The sequence below is a fragment of the Phaeodactylum tricornutum genome, chromosome 3 (assembly GCF_000150955.2).
Source record: "Phaeodactylum tricornutum CCAP 1055/1 chromosome 3, complete sequence".
NCBI classification, from domain to species: Eukaryota; Bacillariophyta; class Bacillariophyceae; order Surirellales; family Neidiaceae; genus Phaeodactylum; species Phaeodactylum tricornutum.
Window position 1 is genome coordinate 444,700 of NC_011671.1, and position 17,548 is coordinate 462,247.

Here is a 17,548-nt window from a genome sequence, read left to right on the forward strand (position 1 = left end):
TTCCTCTGAAGTGGATCGATTTTCCAAGGGTGTTCATTGAGGGGCTGCAAAAGGGAGATTGCAATTCTCGTGAAGCTACACAATGTCCAGCAACCACGATTCTTCCAGTGACACGACAAATGGTGGCATCACGCCGAGTAGGCTCGAGCTCTCACTAAACCCAATAGACGGCTCTCTCCAGACAGCGCCTCTCAGCTCAGTACTGCTCGCGTCGACGGATTCTCTGTACTCTGATTTGTACAACATGGCACACGGAGAACTAGATGTCACTTCCGCTACGGTACATGCAGAGGATGCCGATGCCAATCAGCAGGACGAAGATGATACTCAACCAATGCATCCGCAGCCTCAACACCAACTAAAGAAAGAGCGCATGTCAAATCTATCCTTCGCCCAAAGACGTCACGAGCTCGCTTGGCGTCTATCGCAACACGCCAAATCCGTGCAACACGTTTCGGCCTTATGCGCTGCCTCAAGCGTTTCTGATATCGCCACAACGGTACGAGTCTCGTCGGCAGCCCTCCAACATGCCCGGACTGCCTGGGTACAGGCCGATGAAGCACAAGATGCCTTGTACTTCTTCCACGCCCAATTATTCCCGGCGCGAGCAGCCCCGCACGACGTTTACGGCGCTCTGGATATTCTCTTGCAAGGCAGGTGGTATGACTTGCCCAAAGACCTGCGTCTCTCTGTAGATCGATACGAAACGTCCAAAGAAAGCCTAGAATCCCGAACAGAGATAGAAAAGTGTTGGCATTTGGTTGTTCGGGACAAGCTACTGCGTGGTGAGGTTGGTTGGATGAAGCGACAAGAAATAACTTCGTTGTGGCAAGTCTCTTTACGGGGTGGGACGGTCCGCTTAACTCAAGGAAATCCGAAAGCATTGGGAACTTCTTCCACTCTTTCCCATCCGATCGAGGCCATTTTAACCGTCCTCTCAACAAACGATGATCCAGAATGGACGTTGTTGTCGATTGAAGTAAAAGTACAAGCAAAGACAGGGGAATTCAATCATCAGCTGGAGACTTCCAATCGGCAACGGTATGACTTACATAGACTCGCTGCTCTCTCCATGAGTCGCGAAGAAGCATTGATGCGAAAGGAAAGAGAAAATGATAAAAGCAAGGAAAAACCTGCAGTGGCCCGACCTTTGCATCGTTTATTTCAGGTTGTCCACAACTTTTCTCTTTCGTGGCAGCTAGAAGTGTTGTCTGCACAAGCCCAGGCCTTGAGGCGGGGCGTCTGGGCCGCAACAATGCTATCTTCCTATCCCATAACCGTGACACCAGTACGCTTTTTTGACAATGAGGAAGGAATATTGGGCGCCGTGTCCATTTCGTTTTGGAAAGTGGATGACACATACGGTCCACCTTCAATTTCCGACTTGGCTTTGGACAAACGAAGTGAAAGTACCAACGGATTTCTAGGCACCAAGCATTACGGCAAAGTTACGAGCCAATTGACCTTAACTATTCGAGCCGAACCCGATGCCGGTATCAAAGTTTCCTTGAGTGGAGCTGCCGGAATTTCAGGCTTAATTGCAACTCAAGCCAACCTGAGAAGTACTGCTCGCGATCTCTTAGAAGCCTCCTCAAATCCCTTCTGTTTATCCGCGAGTGATGCTTTACTTGCAGCCACACGTTTGTGTGCCGAACAAAAATGCTGGGCCGTAGTGGATGCCCTGCAACCTCCTAAATCTTCTTTCTTTTTACCCTCCTGGATTTTTCTTGCTGTAGATGGGGGGAGCATCGCTGTGAAGGTCAAAATCCATTACCATGGTATTACTGAATCTTCTCCCTCGAGTGTTCTTCCGGTTATATTTCGGCTAGTTTGCGACGCAAGGACAGGCTCCTTTGTCCCAACCTTCCCGCGGAGTACATCGATGCTTCGGAATCTTGCAAGCAACGAGACATACTCAAGTGAAGCGATGGCATTGCAGATCGCGGGCTTACCTCCAAATCGTCGACGCGCAGCTGGCGCGCGATTCAGTGGAAGGGTCGTGAAAGACGCTTTTGATGGTTTGACTCGAACAATGAACCTGTTGGGCCAGCGGGTCGGTGTTGGTGTGTACTGGGATGACATTGATGACAAGGCGCCTTCTCTTCGAGACCGATCGATTCAGTCTGCATGTTGTGACGTTCGTGTGTCCATGACCAAATGCTGTGGAATGACAGCACTATATGGGGTTGCTCCGCTTGCTTTAGGAAGTGCCACGGGGCTAGACGCACAGCCTGATATGTAAGCTTCTATTGCAAGGTGTTCTTTGTCATACTCCACTCACATTTCTACTTATCAATCGTAGGGCCGGAGGTGCTATAGATATGATAGAAAGTATCTCATTTCTCGGTGCACCTCCTGTGAGTATCGTGATCGATCAAGAGCTTGTGGAGAAATCTTCGACAACGTCAGATGGGATCAGCAAGAAAACGGCATTTCTAGAGCAATCGCTATATGCGATCGCGTGTGGATCAACAACAGAATCGTTGACTCTATATCCTTTAAGTGTGTCTGTTGAGCTTGGCTCCCCGACCACAGGTATGTTTCTATCGTGATGATTTGTTTATGATTTAATGGTTGCGATCCTCATAGAATGCCTTTATGTTAGCTACTTGCCTGAAAAGTTGCTCTCTCTTGGCGTTTGGAGGGCACACAGTATCCAACGCTTTCGAGACTCCCAACGATAGGTACATTAAAGCCAAGGTAAATGGCAGTCAAAGCATCGACTGCCGTGAAGATGTGCTTTTTGAGATCGAAAGGTTTGCTAATATTCTGCAGATTTCAGATATTTCAACGATGGAGTTTGAATCATAACTAGTCATATAACAATCTTGGATCAGCTAGATTCCCCCATCCTTTTCATAAGCGCATGTAGCTCCTTGATGATATCGATGAATCTAAGACGATCTTGAGGATTTTCTGCCCAGCATTTCACCATAATGTCCTTCCAAGGGCAGTCAAGCGGTATAGGAGGCCGTAGATTTTCGTTTGCGACTTTTGCGATAATCTGGGTCGTCTCCAAGCCTTGGTACACCTCTTCCCGAGTAGCCAGTTCCCACAAAATAATTCCGAAGCCATATACATCACTGAATTCGGAGGCGCGGGCGTGATTGATTACTTCAGGCGCCAGCCAGCATGCTGTTCCAACACCATGGGTCATAGTCTTCGAACCCGATAACGTTGCCCTAGCCGATCCCCAATCTCCGATCTTCGCAATGATCGTTGAATGCGTGTCCATCTTTTCGTATTGGTCATTGTGCGTGCGACCGCGATTCTGCTTTTCAGATGCAACACTACTGTCCTCTGCATTTGTGAACGTTTCATGAACGAAAATATTATGGCTCTTCAAGTCTCTGTGAAGAATTGGAGGAATTTGACTGTGCAAATATGCCATTCCCTCAGCTACTTGGAGGATAAGGTTGATTCTTGTCTCAACTGAGAGAATCCGATCGTTATCGTCAAGCAATTGGCGAAGACTGCCAAGTGAACATAGCTCACTTACAATCCAAATGGCCTGTGCAGTCAAGCAGCACCCAAAAAGCTGCAGCACGTTTGGATGTCGAAGGATTGCCATCATGCCGGCTTCACCTATAATCTCTTCGATGATCTCTTGCTGCATGACTGATTTTCCAGCAACCGCAGCCTGAGCGAACCCGAACTCCTTCACTGCGACACTCGCAGTTCCCCAGCGAGCACTCCATACCCGACCGAAGTTCCCTTCACCAATGATTCTATGAATTTCAATCTCTTTTGGGTCAATTGTCGTCAAAAGCTGTGCATGCTGTACATGACGAGTTTTCATGGCGCGCTCATATGCTTCTCTAAGCGACGGGTTTTCAATAGCATTGTAAGTCAGAGTATCAAGAGTGAATCCACGGAACTCGTTCTCTCTCTTTTGCAAAGGAAACACGGCTGCGGAAATATTGCGATTGCAAAGGAGCGCCCCGATTACCCCCAAAACGCAACCGATAGAGACACAGTAAACAACTATAGTGACGTTGATGGACCCTCCACCACCAGAGGTGTTTTTATCGTCCTCTTTAGGCATCATCTGCGATATTGCCATAATTGCACCGCGGACTGAATCGTCAGAAATGACCTCTACGATAGGAACAAGTACCGGCTGGTAGTCCTTCATATTTAGCATCCGGTGCTCATCTCTCGTACTTTCTGTCGCTAGCTCATATGACCACTTAGCGACAAGATTGTCACCGGCGACGAACACAGTTCCATCAAACGAACCGAATCCATTAGCAAGAGCGTGAAGAGGTTCATCGTGCCCCATGAAGCCCGGTAGCCATGTCCAGTTAAACTCATGATAATGCTGCTTCTCAACAATCACTTCTTCATCTTCACCTTCGGTCTCGTGCTCTCGAGTTCTAAGGGCTGCCTTCAGCAACGCAATGGTGTAAGGATGCTCACTGTCAGGCCATGTCGTGGAACTAGTCGTTTTTCCAGCCACCATTAAACCATAAGGCGTTAGCAGCATGTTTCCGCCACCTGATGGCTGAACCGTGTGCTTTGCATCTGCCAAACATGTCCACCGATTATAATCAATCTCGTACGCTGCCAAGCCTTCGCAGATTTCATATGATGCCGTTAACCTCTCGAAAGATCCCATTACATATAGAACCCCACTTTCTTCGTCAAGCTGCAAAGCAGTCCCGACTCCATCCTGCGAAATGTTTCGCATCGAGAGACCCCCTCCAGGATGTGCAACCAAGTGCCCGGTATCGTAATCATAGACAGCCAAACCCGCGGGAACATTCCGTCCATCAACAGCATTGAACTTTCCAGCAACGTGTAGCTGTCTGCGCTTGGAGTCCCAAGCCAGGGCCAAAACTGTTACGGTGCACCAACTGCAAGTAATTTGGCCGACATTCAGAGGCATCCAAACTTGCTCAACAGCGTTGAAATGAGCGATGTTGAAAATCTTGACAAACTCGTGGCGTTCCCCATTCCAAACCTGGGTCTGAAATGAACCAGCAACGTACACATCTTGGGGACCGGCCAAGGCAGCTGTTGTAATCTTCATGCCTTTGGAGAGGGCTGAATTACACAGTCCTTCGCCCACTTTGGAGAGCTGTAGCCCATTCCACATCCCAACAGAGCAGTATGTGACCTGAGAATTCCGATATGTGGTATCGAAAGCTCCTACAACGATGAGTTCACCGGAGCCTACTTGTTCTTTGGTTGGCGACGATTGAGACGCCGATATTGAGGAGATTCGCGTTCTGGTACCAGTTTCTGATAACGAATTTGTCAACGAAGTGGATGGATGCGATTGGGACTGTACAATTGTGTGGTTCGCAAGGAGATTGTAGACTTCACCTCCAGAATATGAATTGTATAAGGACAGCTGGATTCGCTCCGTCAGGCTCCATTCCCCCGTTTTCAGGTCGTATTGCGCAATATTACAAGGCCCTTCTTCGACCGTCATTTTACCCGCGATCACGAGGGTGGCATCATGATTGCGAGACGACGAAGACGCTTCTGTCGTCCTCCTTGTTGCTTGAGGAAGAGAAGACGAATAATTTGTTTCATTGTAAGCTTTCGATGCTGCCAAATCGAAAAGATCCAAATAAAATTGTATCGCAACTGCCGGATCAAACCATTGGTTCCGGATTCGAGTGCATGATCTACCAGCACAGGGACTATGGAAAACCTCGTGATCATTTTCATAAAGGAGAAGCAGTAGTGCCAACATCATGCAAAGAAATCCTCCGACAACGGTTCCTCTTCGTATCCGTCGTACCTCCACCTCATAGAAGCTTGTTGTTCGCTCCTCCAAGATAAATCCCAAATCCTTTCTGCAATCGGTTGTTAGTCCCATGTACGGGACAAAGATTTCTCTGGAACCACAATCCGATATGGACAGGGGAGTGTAGCAACATGATGACGATTCTGAGGAAGACAAAGCTACCGCCTGGTCCTCCTTTGCGACACCAGCAGGAATCTTTGAATCATACGAAAGCATGACCCGATAATTTCCGTCAACTGTTTTGCCGGACATTACAGTTAGCTTGCTGCCAAATTGACACCTCCGACAAAAGAGATTTCAAACTCGTGTTATGAATCCGATGAAGATTAGAACCAGAACAACAGTTCTCCGTCGAAAGCTCCTCAACAAATTTCCCGCCGTTGATACTCGATACAATTCACCCAATTCGACAAATACGCAAGGTGTAAAAACGGTTGTAATGTTGTTCGATTGAAACGGCGAAGATCGAGTCGAAAGACGAAAGCGGCACAAGCGGACCAGACTTCACTCGAGTGAACAAAACCCTCGGTGTTAACAGTAAGTGATGTCGTCCTGTCGCACATTCCGTGACGCAAGGGGGTGTCAAAGAAACGGGGCAGGAAACGATGTCACAACGATTCAGACGGTACTGTTATCAACAAGTATTCGATGTAGCTCGAAGGCACAACCGACACTTCTATAGTATACATTTGTCTGTGTCATATTTGTTAATAGAGGATAATTAAAAATTAATCTCAACTGTCGTCGTATTGGCTGGCTGAATGGATAAGTATTCTCACAGTCAGTTTCAGACATTTCGCCGTATCGGGTAATCAATGTTTACTATGAAAATATTCCTTCTCCAAAAGTACCTGCTAAGGCAGATTAATGAGCTGCTAAGCTAGGCTGCAAAACCATTTACTGCTATCTTCTATAGATGCTAGGAATCCTGAGAAGCACCTTGTTTTTGGCAAGGATGATTAAATTACTTCGTTGTGATAAGCGAATAAGGTCATTCCACCAGAAAACCCAAAGCAAGTTGCCGTTCTACGTAAGGAATATGGAACTCGGTGCCGATAAGAGGAACCTTCCGTCTTATTGATATTCGGCAGGTAGCCGAAACTTCGAGGCCGACTCCACAGCTTGTCCGTCCATGTATAGAAGTCCTGTTATTGGCATATGATCCCACTGCAGCTGAAGTGTCACGTCTTTGCCCCGCAGTTGATCCGATTGATCGCTTAGAGCGTATTTAACGAACACATTCTTTTCGTCAATGACCTTTTCGTCGTCGGCCTCTACAATCTTATCCCATAACACAATTTGATTATTTCGTCCTTCCGTTTCGTAAATTGCCACTACATAAACAAACAATTGCTTTATGTTCCAGTGAAAGGCCGGTGCCAGGTCCACCATGAGATCAAATGAAAGCAACGCCCTATCGTAGCCGCCATGGCTTTTGAGTGACCGCAACGTGTTCAGCTTTAGAACTTCGACAACTAAATTAAGTAGTAAACATTCGTATTCGAACATGACGTATATTTGTGAGATACGGCGTGAAGTAATAAGCCTTTCCGACTCTAACGGCCACACGCGCATGCTCGTTCTTACCTGGCTTGTGTCGTAGAGAGTGGCCGAGCTTGGACAAAGCGGCCAGACACGAGAATCCGAGCAGGGCCGTCAATCCAAAGAAGACGACCGCATTCAGTCGAACCCAAACGGTATGCATTATGACTTAATACTGGCGCTGCCAAGATAATCAGCGTGTCGTTTGGTGCATGAAGCAGGAAAAGGCGCTGGTCTCCGTTTCTCCTTGGTGCTGACATGAAGGAAGGGTGATCCGTGGAAGTTTGCTTAGCCTGGTGATTCCACGTGGAATTTGATCTACCGCATCGGTCAGCAGTGGATAACAAATAATAGATAGCATTCCATTTACGGTGCTTCGTGTCTTTGTTTTTGAAGAGGATACAATTGATACCTGTAAATTTGAAGACATGATATTTTAAGTTGTCGTTTTTGTGTCACATAGTGTTCAGCTCTTTTGGTTCGCGTTTCCAGGATCGCGCGAGTCGCTCCGCAGCTGCAAACAGATGCCTTCTGTTTTTGTTGCATGCGGTCAAGAGACAATCTATCAGCAAAAGCAAAGCGAACGCTGGCTCAGCCTATCACACGACCTCGCAATCATCCATGGCAAAAAAAAACTGACAGATTGTGGTAGGCGAGCCAAATTTTAGAAAAGACCATGGCTAAGATACCGGTTTTTCTGCTGCATCTTCTGCTGCTGATCGACGGCCATGCTTTTGCTCCTCTTCCATCTGTGAGCTCGCGACGCGTTGTTGCTCTTAGAGAAGGCACACTACCTTCAGACAATGATACAACTACCAACATTCGACAAGATATCGAAGCGATGCGTCAAGAAGCCATGCAACGTCTCGACGCCTTATCCGAGCAAATGGAAGATCTGAAGAGAGAGAACCAGTGCTACCATGAGCAGGAGTCTAATCACTACGTATCTACTGCCAGAACACCTACAGCCAGTGCACCGTCGTCCACAGCCCTAGGCAGTATGAAAGACAAAGTACCGGCACAAGACATACCGGTCAGCGAATTGACAACCAATAGCGAAACTTCTTCAAAGCAGCTAGAAACGGACAACATTTTGAAATCACACACCTCCAAGGCCCTTGAAAGCAAGAACACATTGCCCACCACGAGCAAACCTCGTCGTCTAGACCTTTTAGACAATACTCGCGTAAGTAGAAGGACGAAATTTCGCTTCGTAGAAGTTGTTCCCGAATACAATGATCTTCCCCCAGAATCTTACCTCCTGTTCGAATTGTTCTTCTGCACTTTTCAAATATATAGTGGAAGCTAGTATTTAATATTGGCCGTGAGACGGGAACCTGGATGCCGGCTGGCTGGGGTGCATCTGGCAAACGCCTGTGCTTTCAAGTAGTGGCTGACCTGAGCAGCGACCCCTTGTATGATACTGAAGACTTTTTCCACGGAAGCTCCGGTGGCAAAGTTCTCAACGTGAAGGATGCTTTTGTTTTGCCACACGGAAACGTTGGTCGTCGACCCGTCAAAGTTAAATCGACCGGCGGTTACAAGGTTGTAGCGGGACAAGGACCAATGGGGACAGATGTGGTGCGTATGTACGTTGAACTCGAGGAAGCTATTTTTGCAGGGGGGAATAAAGAGTTGTACTGCCCCGCTGGACGCGTATACGGAACTTGCGGATACTTCCCCATGGAATCCTTCCAGCATAATCTCGACCAACCAGGCTGCAAGGATGCTTGTGCTAGAGAATATCACGCTGTCTTGAGAGAGTACGAAGTTCTGCAAGCAAGTATGCAGGAAGATTCCCGAGTGTTTGCTCTGGAGAAAATTAAAATGATGAAAACCTTGTATGATAAGAAAAGGCAGCTCCAGGATACTGCGAAGCGTCTACAACAAGCCCGGCAGAGGGAGCCGGAGCGAGCCCAACTACGATTGTCGCGAAACGGAGATGTGGCTCTATCGCGGGAAGGGGGCGTTTGTTGCAAGGTGCACAAGGGGCTGGCACTTGAATATCACATTCTCGGCCGTATGGAGCTAGGATCCATTGATGTTCGCAACGAGCATGATGAATACGAAGACCTGGTACACGGATTACATCCTTAGAGTAATTCGGAACTGATGCGAATTTATTTTCCACCATAAGCATTCACTAATATGGAACACTGGGCTGTTCCTTAGTTTAAGATGTTTGAAACGCGTTTAAAATGAGTTCCGATACAGAGCTGCTTCGTCGGCCATTTCTTGTGCAGTCCGGTCTCTGCGATCCCCATCTTCTGGCACTTCAAGGCTCTGCACTGTCTTTTTCAGTTCTTGTCGCGGAGCCCATTCTTGCAATGAGTCGTAAATCTCGTCGTTCCTTTCCAAGTCACCCTCTACGCGGGGCAAAATGTGCACATGGACGTGAGGTACCGATTGGCCAGCTTCCCGGCCGTCCTGGATGGCCACGTTGAAAGCGGTACAGCCGTAATGTGCCGTCAGCGCCTCTTGTACTTTTCTTGTCGTTAGCCATAAATCTATGTATTCATCTTCCGGTAGATCCCTAAGTTTCGGGACAATCCGTTCGGGAATTACCAAAACATGGCCTGGTACGATGGGTCGTAGATTGACAAAGGCGACAGACTTTTTTTCGGATCGAAAAAATACGCTAGCGGCGGGAATGCGAAATCGACCAAACAACGCATCACCTGGCTCTAGTATTGCGTCTGTCGAAGCCATGCTACGATGACTAAGTACTCTGGGAGATCTACGGATGGTGGTCGTATAGAATGCGGTGACGAAATATGGATGACTCTGAAAAAGGATTGTTCGACCAGGCAAAGAAGTGCTCGCAATCATGAAATGGGATAGCCAAACAACTAGTCGACCGATGGGCATCAGCACACAACAATTATCTCCACGAAGGGAGTATAAGAGGATGAGCATACGTCTGCATGAGAGTGTGAGAAACGCTGGTCTAGCATCGTTCACAAGCAAGAATCGTGCAGAACTTGATTTGCCCTCTGACAAGACAGCGCGTGGGATCCTCCTCGAACACTGTCAACAGTCGATACGCTGTTTGATCCAAATAATTTGTTTAAATTCAAACGGAATAGTTGCGCGAACATTGTGAATATTAACTTACCGCGAATGTTATGTGAGACACATACCCTTGGGCCTAACAGCAAATGCTATACCCAAGCTATATTCAGAGTCGTACTAGCTTACTGTATTTTGTTGACTTCTTGACTCCAACTCTGGAGTGTGATTTGGGGGAGATTTCATCGCTAATCCAAGAACGAAGGGTCCCATTCCTACCTGGATGTGTTCATACTTCCAAGACACCACTGCCCAGCCAGGTTGAGATTCCAATATCTTGAGACTATCGCGATTGCAGTTACAACCCCCACCCATATGCCGCCACACAGGATTCACCATGTCTTGACATGTTCGTCGCCAGTCTCCCTGAGGTCGAGCAATGTGTTCGGAAAAGTAAACCCGTCCTCCTGGTTTCAGAACTCGATCAACCTCTCGTACGGTATTTGGAACGTCCGGAACTTCACACAAGACATTACCAAAAATCACCCAATCAAACAACTCGTCGTCGTGTATATCCTCCAATTGAGAGACAATGGTTAATTTTTTCACATCTTGGCCTGATTTTTGTATTTTTGGATGAAGATCAAGGATCGGTTCCACAGCAATAACTTCATCAGCATTTCGACAGTACTTCAAATACGCTCCGCCGCCACTACCAACATCTAGCACCTTGCCTGAAACGTCGGCTAATAGTGTCGCCCGTTCGTCGTGAAATTCTTTGTCAACCATTGTCATGACACGTGGGATGACGATTCCCATGAGATGATCACGCAAAGGTGTCGCCATGGCAGCTGACCAGATCAAACTCATTGGCACCATAAGTGGAAGGGCAACAATGGAACCGGCTGCCTTAAAAATAGCTCTTGTCCTAGAAATGGTTGGAGATGCCCGCAACGCGTACGTTGAGTCGCCGAGCGTTCTAGGAATCAAGGACGCGGCCTTCGATTCGTTTACAATCATGTTTCGAAAAGCACCGGAAGAGCTGAAATTTTGCTGGTAACGAAGAAACAGTTATATGAGAAATCACATGCTCGTAAAACTGTTTTCTAGGGACTATGACATGTCAACTGCACTCCGCGGGAATACTTCAGAGTTGCAGATTGTTCCTGTCGGACAAATTCTCGGAAAACAAGAGCCTTACAGTCAAAAGAGAGGAGTCATGCAGGGAAAATGCATTTTGCAGTCAGGATCATTCGTGAACTGCGGTGATCACACAAACACCAGAAGAAGCGGAGCAACGTACAGACGGACAGATGTATGGAAGACTACCTACTTGCCAAGGATCGACCACACGCACCGGATCTTACGCAGTCGTCCGGGTTCCTTGGCGCAGTCATTTCTGCGGTAGTGTTTGTACGTGGACTTGTTCGTAAAGAGGCCGCCACGGTCATCGCTCTTCCGGTAAACAACGCTGCTAAGCCATAACAGTGGGCGTTGCACCATGGCGGCGGACGGGGAAAACGGTGGCGGAATGTCGTCCATGCTGAAAGAAGTTCAAGAACTAGCCGAAAAGTTTAAAGTAGAAGAAGATGAAGCTTACGTCTCCCCGTACGCTCACCTTGAAAAGGCCACGGTCTTGCAAGAAGCACGTATATTTCACGATCCTACAGCGGTACGTGAATCACCACGCAAATGCTGTACGGTAATTGCGCAGCTTTTGCACCTTCAAAACACTGGTCAGTATCTCAGCGGAGTGGAAGCAACCGAAGTCTTTTTTGGCGTTACCAAGCTGTTTATGAGTGATGATGCTTCCTTGCGCCGCATGGTTTATTTGTTCATTAAGGATGTCGCGGAAACCTGCGACCCAGACGATGTAATCATTGTCACGTCCTGCTTAACCAAGGACATGACGTGTGACGTTGATCTCTATCGCGGAAATGCTCTCCGTGTCCTGGTGCGTATCGTTGATGCTGCCATGCTGGGTGCAATTGAAAGATACGTCAAGCAAGCTATTGTAGATAGCTCGGGACAAGTCTCGAGTAGCGCTTTGGTTTCGGCCTCGCATTTGTTTGCTTCCAGTCCCGAGTGCGCCGCTGTTGTTCGTCGATGGATTTCAGAAACGACTGAGGCTACTTCCAGTCCCAACGAGATGGTGCAGTTCCATGCAATGCAGCTTCTCTATCAGATCAAGTCTCACGATCGTCTCGGAGTTTCCAAGCTGGTGACTCAGTACAGCCAACGGAATACTCTTAGATCTCCTTTGGCGTTGGTCCTGCTCGTGCGTTACACCAGCAAACTTTTGCACGACGAGGTCTCGGAAGGACGCGCTTCCGGATCGTATCAAGAGTCCACTTCGACAGTCGTTCAAGCAGGCTACCAATTCTTGGAAGCTTCCCTTCGTCACAAGTCTGAACTAGTCGTCTACGAAGCCGCTCGAGCATGCTGCCATCTTCCCGCTGCTGAACCTCAAGACTTGCAGCCCGCCATCGGAGTTCTTCAACTCTTTTTGTCGAGTCCCAAGCCTGCTGTCCGTTTTGCCTCCATTCGAACCCTAGCTCAAGTCGCTAACCAACACCCGCGTGTGGTGAGCAAGTGTAACGAAGACCTTGAAGCTTTGATTGGCGACTCAAACCGTTCCATTGCCACTCTGGCTATCACCACTTTGCTGAAAACAGGCTCTGAGAATTCTATCGACCGGCTCTTGAAGCAAATCTCGGCTTTCTTGACGGAAATTGCGGACGAGTACAAGATCACTGTTGTGCGTTCTTTGCAGAAACTGTGTTTGACGTACCCAAGTAAGCATCGTGTCTTGGTGGGATTTTTGTCCAACTTTTTACGTGAAGAAGGCGGCTTTGATTTTAAGCGGTCCATCGTCAACAGTATTATTTCTTTGATTCGTGCGGTTCCGGAATCGACTGAATCCTCGCTCTTGCATCTGTGCGAATTCATCGAAGACTGCGAGTTCACCATGCTTTCGACACAAATCCTGCATTTACTTGGTGAATTGGGACCCAAGACGAGCGCCCCTCCTCGTTACATTCGTTTCATTTACAACCGTGTCATTTTGGAAAATTCCGCTGTTCGAGCAGCTGCTGTCTCAGCCTTGACCAAGTTTGCCGCGTCTTGCCCGTCTCTCCGAACATCAATTCTTACCCTTCTCCAACGGTCTTTAGTCGATGAGGACGACGAGACCCGTGATCGTGCCGCCATTGCTGTTGCGACTCTACAGAACGCTATGGAGGCATTTCCTTACGTGGCGCCACCTGAAGACGACGTGGTAGGCGATGAGCTTCCTCCCGATGTGCCAGACCCAGACGATCCGGCTGCCTATGTGTTGCTCGAGCCTTTGCCCATGAGCTTTGACAAGTTGGAGCGATCCATGAAGGCTTACATGTTGACTCCAATGACGATGGAAAGTCCTGATCCGATTACGGTCATGGCCTTGCCCATTGTGGAAGACACGGTGGCGGACCTGCAAAAGACAGCAACGGGAATGACTGACGAGGAAGACACAGCTATGAATGGTGATTTACCGATGGTAGAAGAGGTGAAGAAGGAAGTTGCTGATCCTGCCGCAGCAATTTATGCCATTCCAGAGCTGGCGAACTTAGGACGCGCCTTTCGATCAACGGCGCCTGTGCATCTCACTGAATCGGAGACTGAGTACGTCGTGCAATGCACGAAACACATCTTTGCTTCCCATGTCGTCTTGCAGTTCAGTGTTCAGAATACGATTGACGACCAACGATTGGACAATGTGACCGTATTACTGGATGACAGCGAATCGGAGATCTTTACTGTGTCCGGCGAGATTGCCTGTGATGGCATCAAGTATGGTGATACCAAGCATTGTTTTGCCATTTTGGAACGCAATGCCGAAATTCAGCTGACGCCCAGTCATTTCACTTGCGAGCTTCGGTTCACTGTGGTGCAGGTTGATTCTACAACTGGAGAAGAGGAAGGAGATAAGTTCGAAGAAGAGTATCCGCTGGAAGATCTCGAGATCGCAACTTCCGATTTCATGGCTAAGGTCGCTGTGCCAGATTTCCGCAAGGCCTGGGAAGCAGTCGGAAACGAGAATGAAGTCTTGGAGAAGTTTGCTTTGCAATTCAAGAAGATGGAAGACGCAGTAGCGGCCGTTCTCGACTTCCTGGGTATGCAGGCTTGTGATGGTACGGCCACAGTCAAGCCAAATGCTGGCGGTAAACCACATATGCTTCATATGAGTGGCGTTTTTGTAGGAGGCCAACAAGTGCTCTCCCGGGCTCAAATTGTGATGCAAGGCACCAATAGTGTCGTACTCAAGATTGCAGTCCGAAGCGAAGATTCTGACGTGTCACGTATTGTCGCCGACTGCATTAGGTAAGAGAGCCACTCGCTTGCGACGAGATTAGGGTGGTAGCTTCGGCCAAAATACTATAGCTTGAATTTACCAAATCTCTCGATATGGTGCTCGCACTTGTGCCATTTATATTTTGCCTCTTTACCGTACGTTAGCTACTAGAGCAAACGAAGCAAATTTATTTGGGTTCGCTGTCACGCTCGCCTGTGTGTGGTATGAAAACCCTGCGCTTAGTCTACCTTATTCTCTTGCGCCCAAATTTTGCGCTCGATTGCGTTCACCATGGCGGCTAAGCTAGGCAGCGGCAGACAGCTCTTCAACACCGACGAGCGCCAAGACATTGAAGCGAGCTAAGTATCGCCCGATTAAGCGATTCTAGAGATGCGACCGCAGAGTGGTGGAGTCCTTAGAAACCGATCAAATGGCTTTCGTCTGCTGAGATGGATTGTGACCGTGTCTGTTGTATTGGTCGGATCAAGGTCTAGAGAGTCGAGCTGTTGCGTCGCGGATTCAATTGCAGCATCGTCGTATGACTGGGAAGATTGGGACTACTACCAGATACTTGGTTTTAATGAAACGAGCATAAGCAAAGAGCTGAGCGCGAAAGATATAAAACAAGCCTACAGACGCCAAGCTCGACGATGGCATCCAGACAAACAACAACAGCATCACTTCAATGTCTCCCTTTCTAACTCTGCTCTTTCCACGGAAGAAGCGAATGCACGGTTTGCTAAGATCACCGAAGCTTATCAAGTTTTATCGGACGACGATAGAAGGATAGAATATGAGCGATATCGTAGAGGACACGTGAGGCAGAGTCCGAATTTGAGAAAGGGACCTAATTCCGACGCAGCCGCCAGCTCATCCTATAATTCGCACGAAGCATCATGGTCGTTTGGCTGGAAAGACTTTCGCGTCGATCCAGTACAATTGTTTCAGGATTTATTTCAGGATTGGAACGTGGCATTTGATGACGAGGACGAAAACTTATTCGGGGGATTTGAAAGATTTAACCCGAACAGTTCAGGAGAAGGGCACAACGGTCTTGGACGACCGACACGAATATCCCACGACGAGCATATACTGATGGATAGCTGGGGACGGGAGATCTTGCGCGTACTACAGACCGAGGAATATCGCCAGATAGATCACCTGTATATCAGAGTCATGGCGCAAGATTTTGTCGAGACGTGGGATCCATACCTTCACGGTTTTTCGTATCAGCCCTTGCAAGGCGAGCCTTTTCTCATGGAAGAAGTTCATCGACCACTACCACAAACGACGAGCACAATGCCCTCTCACGAGCCCCTGACAACTCAGTCCGAATGGCTGGAGCACGGTCGATATAGAGCCGGCCTAGATGCTTTTTGCAATCTTCAAATCGTGGATAGTAGTCGTGGCGTTATCATTTGGGAAATCGAAACGGAGATTCCGTCGTGGTATTCGGCTTGCCAATTGGAGCTTCGAGGTCCTACTCTTGTCCTAGTCATGGGGGACTATTATCATCAAGAACAAATCATTTGGCAAAGTGAGATTCTAAACCATTCTCATAAAGAGCTTATTGGAGCCCTTCATATTGCGAGATTGGACGGGGACGGTGCGTTGGCCGTATATCAGCTTTTAGAGATAAAGGAGAGTGACAAGCACATCTGGTTGGATGGGCTCTTGCATGCTGGATCAAAAACCGGAGCAGCACTTGTCTGGCAACGATTTGTTAAAGCCTTCTATGCGGTTGAAGAAATGAAGATAGATCAGTTCAGCGCAGAAAAACGCTATCGTCAAAAGGACCAGACTGAGATTTTCCGACGCGTTTGTGTATGGACGTCGAACCCGTTTGGATGCTTGCGCGTTGGACGGGCTTTTGTTCATGCCTTTCGTGACTGTATCCTGCTCGGGCGACGGGTCATCCGTGTTGTCGACCGTCTTTTCGACTTGTTCTAAGAATTGTATGGAGTCAAACAAAACAGTTACTTTAAGCCAATTCATAGAACAGTGTTGTATGTTCGGACAATACAAATACAATAGCTCCCGACAAAAAGTCCTGGCTCATACTTGTCTACACAATCGATATGCCTCTGCATTTGTTTCCCTGAGGTTCACTTTGTCTTCTTGCTTTCGTTCTTCGCCGAGGCCGATTTTCCCTTGGTCATGGGCAGCAGTTCCCCCACAACTTCAAAGAGGTGATACGCGACAAAAAAGAGGGCCACAATTACCTGTGCCTTTTGTGGTGCATTAATAACACCTTCACTCAAACTCGTTTGCGTAAATAGATGATAAAAGGTGGCCCCAATAAAGGCACTCAACATAGGCTGTCCCAAGCCATTGGCCTTGATCGGGTCTAAACCCTTGTTGAGTGGCAAAAAAGAACCTCCGCATCCGGCGATGGCACCACAAAAAATAGGTCCAAATAACGGAATGGCAAAGTCAGAGGCCGGTATCACCTTTGCAGCAGCCGTCGTGAGCTTGACGACAACCGAGGCACGCAAGGTTTCGTACATGAAAATTACAGCCACCTTAAGAATCGGAGACAAGCTGAGCACGTCACGCAAAATGGGCAGATACTGGTGCAACAAGAAGGCGACAATAATAGCAATGGGGTAAGAATCCTGCGCCAACGAAACCGGAATACCGTTCAAAAATATGGGAACAAGAGTTCCTCCCCCTGTGCATTGCAAAATCATTGAAACTAACTTGTAGGAAAGGGAAGAGTTTGGGTCCAACTTTGGAAACAGCTTGCAGCCGTGCAAATACGTGTACCCCAGCATGAACATAAACTTGATTTCATGTGTGTGCATGAGAACGACCTCTGCGAGACCGCTATTCAGCAACCATGCCGTAGAGTCAACCGGCGGCTCATCGATAATCTTTTTCCTTCCCATGGCAAAATGAAACTCTGT

The 17,548-nt window shown here is 48.0% G+C and overlaps 9 protein-coding genes across 9 annotated transcripts; 4 read left to right on the forward strand and 5 right to left on the reverse strand.

Annotated features, from left to right (window-relative positions):
* Positions 1 to 82: 82 nt before the first annotated feature.
* PHATR_33257 (predicted protein) lies at positions 83 to 2,684 on the forward strand (the record flags this gene model as incomplete). The annotated part of the gene is made up of 4 exons (XM_002186027.1): positions 83 to 969; positions 1,057 to 2,238; positions 2,303 to 2,535; positions 2,590 to 2,684. The coding sequence occupies 4 exons, from the start codon at positions 83 to 85 to the stop codon at positions 2,682 to 2,684; spliced, it is 2,397 nt and encodes a 798-aa protein (XP_002186063.1).
* A 149-nt stretch (positions 2,685 to 2,833) lies between these two features.
* Positions 2,834 to 3,799, reverse strand: PHATR_10291 (predicted protein; the record flags this gene model as incomplete). The annotated part of the gene is made up of 2 exons (XM_002186310.1): positions 2,834 to 3,235; positions 3,290 to 3,799. The coding sequence occupies 2 exons, from the start codon at positions 3,797 to 3,799 to the stop codon at positions 2,834 to 2,836; spliced, it is 912 nt and encodes a 303-aa protein (XP_002186346.1).
* A 2,787-nt stretch (positions 3,800 to 6,586) lies between these two features.
* PHATR_18533 (predicted protein) lies at positions 6,587 to 7,546 on the reverse strand. Its single transcript, XM_002186311.1, has 2 exons — positions 7,346 to 7,546; positions 6,587 to 7,233 (listed from the first exon to the last, which is right to left on the reverse strand). Exons 1-2 carry the CDS (start codon positions 7,461 to 7,463, stop codon positions 6,833 to 6,835), a joined length of 519 nt encoding a protein of 172 aa, XP_002186347.1. The 5' UTR covers positions 7,464 to 7,546; the 3' UTR covers positions 6,587 to 6,832.
* Positions 7,547 to 7,976: 430 nt separating this feature from the next.
* Positions 7,977 to 9,397, forward strand: PHATR_33260 (predicted protein; the record flags this gene model as incomplete). The annotated part of the gene is made up of 2 exons (XM_002186028.1): positions 7,977 to 8,486; positions 8,600 to 9,397. The coding sequence occupies 2 exons, from the start codon at positions 7,977 to 7,979 to the stop codon at positions 9,395 to 9,397; spliced, it is 1,308 nt and encodes a 435-aa protein (XP_002186064.1).
* A 96-nt stretch (positions 9,398 to 9,493) lies between these two features.
* On the reverse strand, positions 9,494 to 10,009 carry PHATR_10458 (predicted protein; the record flags this gene model as incomplete). The annotated part of the gene is made up of 1 exon (XM_002186312.1): positions 9,494 to 10,009. The coding sequence occupies one exon, from the start codon at positions 10,007 to 10,009 to the stop codon at positions 9,494 to 9,496; it is 516 nt and encodes a 171-aa protein (XP_002186348.1).
* A 465-nt stretch (positions 10,010 to 10,474) lies between these two features.
* PHATR_43931 (predicted protein) lies at positions 10,475 to 11,329 on the reverse strand (the record flags this gene model as incomplete). Its single annotated transcript, XM_002186313.1, has 1 exon — positions 10,475 to 11,329. One exon carries the CDS (start codon positions 11,327 to 11,329, stop codon positions 10,490 to 10,492), a length of 840 nt encoding a protein of 279 aa, XP_002186349.1. The 3' UTR covers positions 10,475 to 10,489.
* A 520-nt stretch (positions 11,330 to 11,849) lies between these two features.
* COPgamma (predicted protein) lies at positions 11,850 to 14,675 on the forward strand (the record flags this gene model as incomplete). Its single annotated transcript, XM_002186029.1, has 2 exons — positions 11,850 to 13,772; positions 13,866 to 14,675. The coding sequence occupies 2 exons, from the start codon at positions 11,850 to 11,852 to the stop codon at positions 14,673 to 14,675; spliced, it is 2,733 nt and encodes a 910-aa protein (XP_002186065.1).
* A 261-nt stretch (positions 14,676 to 14,936) lies between these two features.
* PHATR_43933 (predicted protein) lies at positions 14,937 to 16,592 on the forward strand (the record flags this gene model as incomplete). The annotated part of the gene is made up of 1 exon (XM_002186030.1): positions 14,937 to 16,592. The coding sequence occupies exon 1, from the start codon at positions 15,033 to 15,035 to the stop codon at positions 16,590 to 16,592; it is 1,560 nt and encodes a 519-aa protein (XP_002186066.1). The 5' UTR covers positions 14,937 to 15,032.
* A 155-nt stretch (positions 16,593 to 16,747) lies between these two features.
* Positions 16,748 to 17,530, reverse strand: PHATR_43934 (predicted protein; the record flags this gene model as incomplete). The annotated part of the gene is made up of 1 exon (XM_002186314.1): positions 16,748 to 17,530. One exon carries the CDS (start codon positions 17,528 to 17,530, stop codon positions 16,748 to 16,750), a length of 783 nt encoding a protein of 260 aa, XP_002186350.1.
* Between the last annotated feature and the right edge of the window lie 18 nt (positions 17,531 to 17,548).

What these genes read in the sequence shown, in the direction of transcription:
- PHATR_18533 (XM_002186311.1), bottom strand. Translation starts at nt 7,463, where the DNA reads ATGCATACCGTTTGGGTTCGACTGAATGCGGTCGTCTTCTTTGGATTG. An exon ending in CTCTCTACGACACAAGCCAG is followed by an intron (nt 7,234 to 7,345) that starts GTAAGAACGAGC and finishes TACTTAATTTAG; the next exon opens with TTGTCGAAGTTCTAAAGCTG.